We start from the raw sequence: 11,545 nt of genomic DNA, 5'->3' as shown, positions 1-11,545 counted from the left end.
ATTTGTCTTGTGATGAATTTATTTTTAAGAGTTGCATTCGACATTTTACGCCCTAAATGAGTTAATTTATTTATAATGAACTTATTTAGTTGAAAGTACTTTGTATGGTATATTATCCTCATTAGTGGTATAAATGAGCAATACTGCCTAAATGAGAAAAGTGGAAATATGTTATTGAAGACTACACATAATTCTACACAGCTTTGCTGTGGAACTGCTGTGAAAACGCAATATTGTAGAAATAGCAAAAAATACCAGTAATGCAATAGTCCGATAGAGTAACAGTAATACAGTAATTTGGTGTGGTGTACAGTAGTGATGAAATTGATTTATCACAAGATAACGAAAACGATTCAACACCTCTCTGCGCTATGCATAACGCGGGCGCAGCACGCCACTCCAACAACTTTAAAAGTGATAACATATGTATTATCATCCGTCCACTTCATGGCATGCAGAGAAGCTAATAGAAAGGAAAGTTAACTATTAGAATGTTTGAATATAGTTCAGTATGCATTAAAGTGGTTAATACAGAATGGATGGTTAAAGTGATGCTGACTGATTATGCGTATATCCTACTAGTAGTACACGCACACGAAGTAGGAGCAAGTAATAATTGTATATGCGGAAATGGAAAGAGTTGATAATAAAAAAAATTTTGATATAGCACTTCAGTTTAAAACCTGCATTTTACCAAAAGAATTAAAAAACTTAGAACTTTATGTATTGTAGGACATTGCTAGAATGGAGCTTCTAGTACACCTTAGAAGCACAGAAAACATTAACATCTAATATGATATGAACGACAAGTCAAAAAAAGGGCTTTGCTTCGCAAAATGAAGATTAGAGACTTCAATCTTGTTAGATCTAGCAAACCAAATAATAAGAAAAAAAAAATAAGAAAGAAAAGTAAAGCCAGAAAGTAACAATCGTTTTGGGTTTTAGTTGTTTTAGTCAACTATTTTATTAAATATACTTAAAAGAAGTACTGTGAATATAAACACGTGCTCCTAGTTTCCACACCACTTGATATATCACTCACTCCTATTTAGAGCTGCCAAAGGTGTCCGTTTTATTTGTAAAGGTTGCCATGTCGTTCGTACTGTTAACATGGAGTCGATATAAATGTATTCACGTGGATGCGTGATATGATTACTATATTTATAAAGAACACAAAAAGTAACGACGAGGACCAACAAAAAAATTGAAAAATTATGGAATTGCAGAATAAAAATATCACACATGGAATTAATTTTGAAGCGTTTGATGGCAGGATAAAGAAATGGAGTTGTTGTGTAAAGAGGTTAGAAACGGCCATGGAACTATTTGGAACTGACAAAATAATAAAACTGTAACTCATTTTATATTGCATAGGAGTAGATACATGCAACATAGTTTGCGACAGAGTGCTGCCAGACAAAGGTAAAGGTAAAACATATGAGGCAATTGTGACAATACTAAAGGAATATTTCAAACCGAAGTCTAACGAAATACCATAGTAGAGCACAAAGAATACCTCACAAGAACGGTAACTCCATTGTGAATTATTGTGAATCTAATATATATGTCTTGCAAAAATATTTCACTACTTATGTTAAAATATTAGTAAGTGTTACTTAGGCAATCATTTATGTAACAGAGTGGCGTCACTATAATCATGACAGATAGCAATAGTGATAGAAGAGAAACGAAGCAGCTGTTGACAGTTGGTCAACAATCGGTCGGTCTTCAGGCAAGTATTCATGTCTTTAAGACGTCTTCGATGACGGATCGATCTGTTTCCTACTGGACTATAAAGTTTCGATTCTATATAACATCTTCTCTGGTAATGATATACTAAGACTTATTTTTAAAGTGCTGAAAGATCTGGAGTCAAATTCGTACGATATCAAATAAACAAATTAAACCAATTATTATAAATCATTGATCACTTTACATAAATTGAATTGTTTCATCACTCTTAAATACATGACTTGTTTATACAAAACGATCGAAAATCTCTACAGAAAAGTATAAATTATAAATTCAAAAAAATCTTTTCTCATTTCAAGCATTAACCGAAATGTGAGGTGAAATTATTAGTATCAACACCAGCCGACATTAATCAAAATAGAGATATATAAGCTGTCGTGATCCACAGTTCTAGTTAAGTAAGCTGCCAAAACTTTTCAACTGTTAATACTATAGCTTAGCTAAATTCTCCGATGATTCCGATGATTTATTTAGAGTACATTTTCAAAAATATATATAAATAATATTTAAATTTTTACCATAAGGGAATGATGATTAACATAAATATTGGGTTGATAAATCACAGCGTTGTACATAAATTCTAACCAAACTAAGTCCCAACGCACGACTACAGTCTCTCGCAACAGTAGTTGACGACTCCCATCGCAGTCCACGTTTATGGAAAAGTAGCCAGAGATAGAAGCTTAAACGTGCACAGCATTCAGAAATGCATTTCTAACTATTGCTTCTATAGCTAAACTGTACGTTGAGCACAATCCACCTATAAATAATTTTCTACGCATAAAATATTTCTCAGTAAGAACTCATCCGATTTATTCAATAAATTGTTCTTATGTGTTATAGTTATTTGAACCCCGCACATTTACGATATATAGATACAAGGTGTGTTTAGAAAAAAAATGTAATGAATTATTTAAGGTAATTCTGAGTAATGATATAATATAAATCGATTGTTACATTCAATCCTGTAATATTTCAGGATTATCAAAAACTGATTTATAAACAAACAGATCTTTAAGTTTACATAAAACTTAATTCGATGAAACCTAAAACTGGACAACCGGTTTCATAGAATTTGTCATACTATTTAACTGTTTGTATCTGCAATCTTTGAAATATTATAATTATGTTGGCCATTATATTGCTGGGCATTATAATTATGTTGTTGTTGCTGACCATCATTATTGCGCTACTGTTGATCGCTATAGTTACGTTTTTGTTGTTGTTGTTGCTGACCATCATTATCGTGCTGTTGCCGAACGTTATCGTTATGTGATTGCTGACCGTTTTTACGTTGACGTTGCTGACCGTTTTTACGTTGACGTTGCTGACCGTTTTTACGTTGACGTTGCTGACCGTTTTTACGTTGACGTCGTCGACGGTGTTCACGTTGACGTGTCTCATCATTTGGCTGTTGTTGCTCATCGTAGTTACATTGTTCTTGACGACCCGAGTTACGCTGTTGATCGTTATCATAACTACGATGTGACAGACCATCGCCACATTGCTGCAGACCACATTGTGACTTTATTTGTTGCTGATTATCGTTATCGTGCTGTTGCTGACCGTTATCATTATGTGATTGCTGACCGTTTTTACGTTGACGTTGCTGACCGTTTTGACGTTGACGTCGTCGACGGTGTTTACGTTGACGTGTCTCATCATTTTGCTGTTGTTGCTCATCGTAGTTACATTGTTCTTGACGACCCGAGTTACGCTGTTGATCGTTATCATAACTACGATGTGACAGACCATCGCCACATTGCTGCAGACCACATTGTGACTTTATTTGTTGCTGACCATCATTATCGTGCTGTTGCCGACCGTTATCGTTATGTGATTGCTGACCGTTTTTACGTTGACGTTGTTGACCGTTTTTACGTTGACGTCGTCGACGGTGTTTACGTTGACGTGTCTCATCATTTTGCTGTTGCTGCCCATCGTAGTTGTAATGTTCTTGACGACCCGAGTTACGCTGTTGATCGTTATCACAACTACAACATGATAAGCTACCATTACGGTCAGACCGTTCATTTAGTTCAGCCTGTTTGTATTGTGTTTCATAAGCATCATAATTTTGTGAACCAGAGTTGCCGCGCTGTTGATTTCTCTTCAAGGCACTATCCGAACTATGCTGCTGTTGACCACATTGATTTCCCCGTTTTTGGATATCATAAGTTTGCCGGTATGACTCATTATTATCAAATTGTTTAACATATTGTTGATAACCATCCTGATTGAATCGATTTTGGCTAGCAGGACCAAATCGATTTTTAGCATCTTTACCTTGCTGTCCAACATGGTTAAATTGTTGTTTCTCAATCTTGTCATATTGACCTTGAGTGTTACGTAGTTGCATACTTGACTGCACGCGTTGCTGCAATTCCTGGTTATTTTGTTCAAACTCAAAATAATTATTAACAGAACCTTCATATTCAGCAAAACCACGCACTTCTTGCAATGGATATCCTATCCCAATGTTTTCTTTGTCATATACTTTTCTTGTTACTAACTTACTAAAATTTTTTGTATATTATCTATCTATTATTTCCAAATTTTATTGTACTTACGGCATTTCTCTGCATATGAAACGATGGGAACGCCAATCTAGTTTTTGACAAACTCCTGAGCAATAGGGCTCACCACACTTTTGGCACACATAAGACGCCAATTGATTGCACCTAACACAAGTCGCCACGCCTGAAGCTTCTTTATAATTATTACCAAACATTTTCCAGTATTATTCCGAATCTTCAATTAATTCTAAAATTTTACTTGCGGGCAAAGTAGAATTACAAATGAACTCTGTTTGCAAATTTGATGTAATAAGAACAGGACTTGAGCAGGGTTGTTATATAGAGGTATACAGTTTTATGGTGTAAAAGATATAAAAAAGCACACCATTCATTTCGTTTTATGAATTGAATTGCAAAATTATTTGGCTTTAATATTACAAATAATAACACACAAAGAGATGCACTTGATTTAAAATTAAATACAAAAACAGTGCTTCATTTTTATTTAAATTTAAATAAATCAAATCTTTCATGAATTCTGGTAAATAATCAAGCCTACTTCATTCTATAACAATAATAAATTATGAGAAAAACGTGTACTTTTAATTAAAGTTAGTTAATATTCTTAAATCTTTAGTATTTATTCATTTATTTATAAATATATTTTATAATTCTGTTATGATGTGAAGTCAAAATTTTTGAAAATTCATGAAACGTTTTTCTATTAAAGTTGATTAATCAAGGATAGTCAGGATTACATCAGTCAATCCCTCAACTGAATATGTAGATACGAGAAGACCAGCGTAAAGGTACAATTTTTATTATGTATATAATATATTATTATATATACAAATGTTGATGTTGAAACAGGTTGCCATTATAGGAGTGTAACATTAGACCCTTTCTTTTGTTTAGTCCAATCATTTTGAAACCGCTTAACTAGTAAGAAGCTCAAATCACATGGTTGCCAAGACTAAAAATTTGTCTATTGTGAACGATTCTTGGAAGTACATACGAAATTTCCAGTTAACTGTCAACGAATGATTTCGTTAATTATTCGTATTTTGTGTCATTATTGTTCGTTTATTTTTCTATTATTCATTTTCCTCATATTAACTTTAAAATTTATTACGCGTTTTGCACACACTATATAACCGCAACGAAATATCCATTTTGTCTAGAGTTGCCACCAAGTGTAATGCTTATTTTATTTATTTTTTTGTGACCTGCTTAGAAGAGAAACGGCCTATTATTGGGCGCATTTGATGAAATACTCTCTGTATGAAAAAACAAAAACAATTAATTTCATACACGCAAATATTGTATGCTTTTCTACCTTACAAAAATCAGTCTAGAATAATATAAGTAATTCGACGAACCCAATAAAGTGTGCACACTTTGCCAGTACCCAAGTCAAAAAAATAATACCAAAAAAAATCAAAAGTCATTGCTTGTCAAATGTCAAAAACACTAGATCAGTGATGTCATACTGCTTGGTTCTTTTGCCAAATCTCAAATATCCTGTCTGGCTGAACGGGTATGTCCCAAGATACTCCACTAGTCTGCATATCTTCTGAACAGGTCACACGCATTCGCCACTTGAATACTTGATTGTGACTACTCGTACCAACCCATCTTCGCCTGGATGAAGATTTGATCACCCTGCCAAGCCGCTAATATGTTGCTGGTAGATTCTCGTCCTGGATGAGAATCTAAAACTGTTGTCACCATTCTGATGCCATTTTGAACGTCGGTGCAAAGTTGAAAAATATTCATCGTGCCATTGCCGCCAAAAATGCTACTGCATTTGCCTTAATTGTCGCAGAATGACAATTTGTTGCTGGGTACCTTACCAATTGGTTTATCTGGTACTCCCAATAGAAATCTTCCGATCAAGAAGACTGCAGGGGATAAAGCCATCTAATCGTCGCAAGTGTAATGCAATGGTATGAGCAGACGTAAATTCAAGCAAGCCTTGACGAGCAGAAGTAGACTATACAGTTGATAGGATAGGAAATTGAATGGGTGCCAACAATGCGTAATAAGTGCTTCCGTAGAAAATGAAAATGAGCCTCAATTAGCTAATTGCTGTTGAGTATATTAATTATGCCAAGCTTGTAAGTCGGCAGCCAATAAACGATTTGCGTCAGTAAATGAAGTGCCATTGTTACTACATAAGTGATTACATGGACCACGCCGGTGTATGAATGCTTCAGAAGTGAGATCTTCAGCTAATTCGATGCCTTGGTTAACATGCACACAATGATTGCCACGTAAGCCTTCCTTACTGTTCGTACAGCCTTAGAGTCAATTTGTAAGTGGAATGGACCGCAATAGTCTAAGCCAGATCTTACCAAAGGGGGAGCTGGGGTGAATGGAGCACTCGGTAATGTCGCCGTACGTTGTTTCAGCATTATGTGTTTATGCCGCCGGCAATTCCCGCATGTATGAATGCGTGCCTGTAAAACCCCATATTTGTGCCGAATACCATAGTATACTGCATAAGCGGTATACCGCCATGAACTGTATCTTGATACACCTACCATATTATAAGCCTAGGCAATATGCTGTCCTTGGACAGCATGATTGGATGACGCTGTGCCTCTGTCAGTCTTGAATTATGTAGTATTGTTGTGGAATTCCGTAGTACGGGTTGATCTATTGCCTACAATGCCTTTGCCTTGACTGGCTTTAATTCATCTTCCATTATTGCCGGCTTTGCTGGTGTATAGTTGTGCAGCTCATTGATTGGATAATCAGTTGAATTAGGGTCTTGGCACCATAATGTATAGTTATGCATTACCGAAGGAGATATGCAACGACTGGCGCAATCAGATGGGTTGAGTGTTGTAGAGATGTGATGCCAATGCCTCATATCTGTCATTGATTGAATGTGGTCAACTCGATTCGCAACGTACTGTTTTAACTGCGATGTATTCTTACGCCGCCAACATAGAGTGTATAGTACATGCTCTACATGCAAACTCTGCCTTGTGTCGTGTAAAAGCCAACAATTGCGCAATGCAAAGTTCCAACCGGGGTATTGTTAGCGAATGTGATGGTGCCACCTTAGTCTTTGATGCGATGATGTGACTAATGATATTGCTATCATGGTTTGTTGCCAAATAGAGTACTGCAGTCATTGCCTGGATACTGGCATCGCAAAAGCCATGAAGTTGTATTTCACCTCCGGGTTGCATGCCTTTCCAACGCGGTATTCACACTGCTTCCAGTTGCGGCAGCTGCTTTTGGTGTGTGAGTGATTCTTGCAATAGTTTACGCGGTAATGGGTCGTCCCATGTCAATATTGCTTGCCAGAATATTTGTATGAAAAACTTAGATGTGATGATGACTGGTGCGAACATGCCAATTGGTCATATAGTTTTGCAGCTTCGCTAAGAACTTGCCTTTTAGTGAGAGGTTGTGTATCATAGCAGTTGAACTGATAAAAGAGCTTATAGGAAAGTGGATCCCAGTGCAAGTCAAGAACAGTAGTTTCTGCCAATTGTGGATTGAGCTGACATGGATCAGAATCACCAAGGAGATGTTCCAAGACTTCAGAGCTATTTGATTTCCATTTCTATTCTGAAATGGATCTGACTGCCTCTCAACACAGATGAGACATCGGTTGCAAGTTGAATCACCATGCCAATAAAAGGTACACTCTTAAGATAGTCATCTACATAGAAGTCATTCAATATGCTGTGCAAAGCAGTTTTAGCTCGTTGTTGATCTGGAAGTTTAAAACAATTATCACATTGCCGCATAGCGCGAAGAGCGATGCTGTCTGAAGCGAAGCAAAAGATTGAGTAATAAATCAAGTATTGGAAGACCAGTCAATTGTGTGTCATTTAATGATATGCCATTAAAACAATTCGGAATTTTGGCATGACAGCGTGATGTGGACTGTAGTCTGCCTGAGCTGGGTCGTCTGAATGATGTTGAACAGGGTGCATATGATTAAGGTGTTCATACACAGACATGAAGGCCACGTATTCATCAACTGAACTGAAAAAATTGCCTGAGTGCCATCTGATGTGGAATTGCCAAGTAGTGGAGCATTTGGTGTAAGTGGTATTCGTACGCAATATCTGCCGTCATTAAAACGCTTGTGCGTGCTCATAAAAATGCATTGGCAAAGATCAACTGTTGGTAATTGTTTACCTTTAGTAATAGGCCTTTTCTCTTGCGAGCATATTACAAACGCTCCACTGCTTATTTCAAAAATAACATATAAAACAATAACTCTGCTGACTTATTTAACCTTTTAACCTTCAACCTTTTGAAATCGCTTAACTTCTTAATAAGCAGCTCAAATCACATGGTTGCCAAGACTAAAAATTTGTCTATTGTGAACGATTTTTGGAAGTACATACGAAATATCTAGTTAACTGTCAACGAATGATTTCGTTAATTATTCGTATGCCCGGCCACCAGTATATGAGCGATTGTCGCTGCTAAATCTTTGTATTTGTAATGTACTTTCCTGCTTGCGCAGAACCAGCGGATTGAAGTATCGCATGCTGATTATACTTACTTGAAGCCTAGATTGCAGAGAGCTCGACACGAGTCGAGTGTCGCCAAAGCCATTTAAGATGTATATTAGTGCTGCTGTCAAGAGTAGCAAAAGTCTGCATTGGATGGTGTAGTAATTGATGCATACGTAGTGGGATATCAGCCTGGCTTGGTTTCGCTGGTGCCTGTGGTGTAGTTTGTGACTGGTGTGCCTGCTATATGAACTCCTGTAAGGTAGGAATTTGTACTGGTGACCTCCGACATTGTAGAGTGTAATGCCTACTAAGGCCGGATGCCTTAGTAGAATGTCCAGGTTTCTAGCAATTGAAACAAAGATTTGAGCCTCTCAGCAATGAGAACCACCTATAGCCGGGTACAGTTGCTATTTGATGCGCTGCGCTATTGCGAAATTTGCAGTGTCTTGGAGTAGTTGCCATGAGGTTCGTCCTCGTCAGACGTGGGCCTTGCCTTTTGTGATCAGTCCGAGATGTACCACGATGTTGCACTATACTAGCCTTGCCATTGGATTTTGGATTCCTCTAGTGTTTGCCAAACATCGCCAACTAAGCTGTGAGCACGCGTCCCCAAAAATGCAAGCAAGTCTGCCAAGGGATTAATTTGATTCATAGTCCGGCTCATGGCCCATGCCTGTTGCGTAACGGTCTGTAATTTGGACACTATAATGGGTACTGCCAATGCATCCTATTAATCCACGGGCAAGCTCATTACCGCAAGCGCTCGCAAGGAATCTCGCACCACCGAGAGTCCGAAAGCATCACAGATGTTGACTCAGCCTATGGTGAGTTGAAGCCAATAAGTCTAGCCACATGTATTTCAGGGAGCTGTTTTGAATTATCATACTTCGCCCTCAGTACTGGCCACACATCATCGCATCCACCACTGTACATGCCTACAATTAATGGAACTGAGTCACCATGGATCGCCTCTCTGACTTTATCAAGCTTGTACGCCTCTGAAAACTCTTACGATTGCACTAACGTCTCAAATGGTTCCTTAATTGCCAGCCAGTTACGCAAAATGCCATCGTATTTAGGCATTGTCCAACGTTCCAACGTACAACGTGGAGTGTCGCCAAACTACCGCTGCGAAGAACACGGCCTATGAAAGGTCACTGTAACCAGCAACTACGCGAACCGGTGTGTGAGTAATATGAAGAAAAGTACGAATGTGAAAAAATCGAACAAACTCTTAAGTATTAATAAAACGCAACCGTCTAACACAATGTTTTCAGTCTGAGTATCAACCTGTTGAGATGGAAAAGAGTGTTTGGTTGCAGATATTAAGTATTGATAACTTAAATCTGACCTCTGTAAAACTACACTTGGAGTTCCCAATCGTGAACATGGAGTTCCCTACAAATATAGCATCCGTCATTTATTTGTCGATTATAAGGCATTATTCGGTATCCTCATAAAGTATCGCGTTCACGCTACAATATTTAAACGTGATATCATTTTAAAGTTAATATGCCTTTTCAGAACGTCCTTGTGAGGTATTCTAAGCTCAATTCATGTAGAACTAGGTACATTCTCATTCTTGATATCGTGCGAAACTTTAATGAGATGATCACTAATTCATGTGATATCTTTAATTTTTATTAGAAAGTTATGATGCGATCAATTGTTCATCGTAATGGCAACCCATTCCACAAATCGGTTCAGCTTTTTGCTTACGCTAACGACATCGACATTATTGATCATGACATGTGTGATGCTATGTCTTCGTCAATAGCATTATGAATTATTTGGTGACAGCGTGGGTGTCTATGTTAATATAGAATTAGTATTCATTTAATTGCCATGGTATCATATAGATGGCCTTAATTTTAACTTGGGATATAATCAACTGCCCAAAAGGTAAATTCTTAGAATACAGTCGGCTTGTATTTCTTTACTAATATTTCGTATAAAATGGTCCAAGTTTGCGCTATTTATTTGTAAAGAGTTTCAACTTCTTCTTCTTATTTGGCACTACAGTCCAGTATGAACCTTGGCCTCCCTAACGATCTGCCTCCGTTTGTCCCTATCTTCTGCTACGCATTTCCAGTTCAGTACTCCAATCGTTCTTGCATCATCATACAGCTTCTCATCCCATTTTATCATTTCAACTTATCAGGCTGTAATTGAAGTTACATTTGGGTGATTTATTCTTACGCTAAACCAAAGCAATGAATAATTAAAAGTTTCATAATTCTAAATTAAACTTTTGTAAAAGATTTATACTTAATGATCTAACGATTCTCGATTAAATAATTTCATTTAAGCTAAACAATATTTGATCGTGAGTACCACACTGCTGCCTTTATGATTGATATTGTACTGAAGTAACGACAACTGTTCAATTTGTGAGTTTTTTAGTACGAATTCGTATTTGTGTTACACATTCGATTTTCATGTCCAAATTTATTGACCCGAAATAAATTACTTACTGGAATGCAATTTAATCAATACAGTCTAAAAAAATAGTATTTGGAGGAAATAGCAAAACTATATAAAAACCAAAAGTACGATATACTACACAAAAATTCTTGAAAGATCGTCCTGAACCCCACAGAAGATTGATTGTTTATTTTTAATATATGTGGATTTAAGGAGTGCTTGACAAGCATTCTAATTTACACAACACATCAATTTAAAGTGGAAAATAAATGTTCTGATATGGCAACTCTTGTTTATAGTAGCACTATGCAACGGAGTGGTGTTCTGTTTCAGTGTTCCTTATGTTTGTTACTCTATTCGTGT

General features: G+C 36.9%; 1 protein-coding gene across 1 annotated transcript; it reads right to left on the bottom strand.

The window, feature by feature from the left end:
* Positions 1–2,600: 2,600 nt before the first annotated feature.
* On the bottom strand, positions 2,601–4,693 carry LOC119662772 (probable serine/threonine-protein kinase clkA). The gene is made up of 2 exons (XM_038072521.1): positions 4,323–4,693; positions 2,601–4,268 (listed from the first exon to the last, which is right to left on the bottom strand). Exons 1-2 carry the CDS (start codon positions 4,481–4,483, stop codon positions 2,942–2,944), a joined length of 1,488 nt encoding a protein of 495 aa, XP_037928449.1. The 5' UTR covers positions 4,484–4,693; the 3' UTR covers positions 2,601–2,941.
* Between the last annotated feature and the right edge of the window lie 6,852 nt (positions 4,694–11,545).

This window comes from Teleopsis dalmanni, chromosome X, assembly GCF_002237135.1.
Source record: "Teleopsis dalmanni isolate 2A chromosome X, ASM223713v2, whole genome shotgun sequence".
NCBI classification, from domain to species: Eukaryota; Metazoa; Arthropoda; class Insecta; order Diptera; family Diopsidae; genus Teleopsis; species Teleopsis dalmanni.
The sequence above is the reverse complement of the archived record's forward strand: the minus strand, read 5'-3'. Positions and strand labels throughout refer to the sequence as shown.

Bases quoted from the DNA above. Each gene is read 5' to 3' on its own strand.
- LOC119662772 (XM_038072521.1), bottom strand. From the start codon at position 4,483: ATGTTTGGTAATAATTATAAAGAAGCTTCAGGCGTGGCGACTTGTGTT. The intron at 4,269-4,322 runs GTAAGTACAATA...AAAAAATTTTAG, and splicing joins TTCATATGCAGAGAAATGCC to TAAGTTAGTAACAAGAAAAG.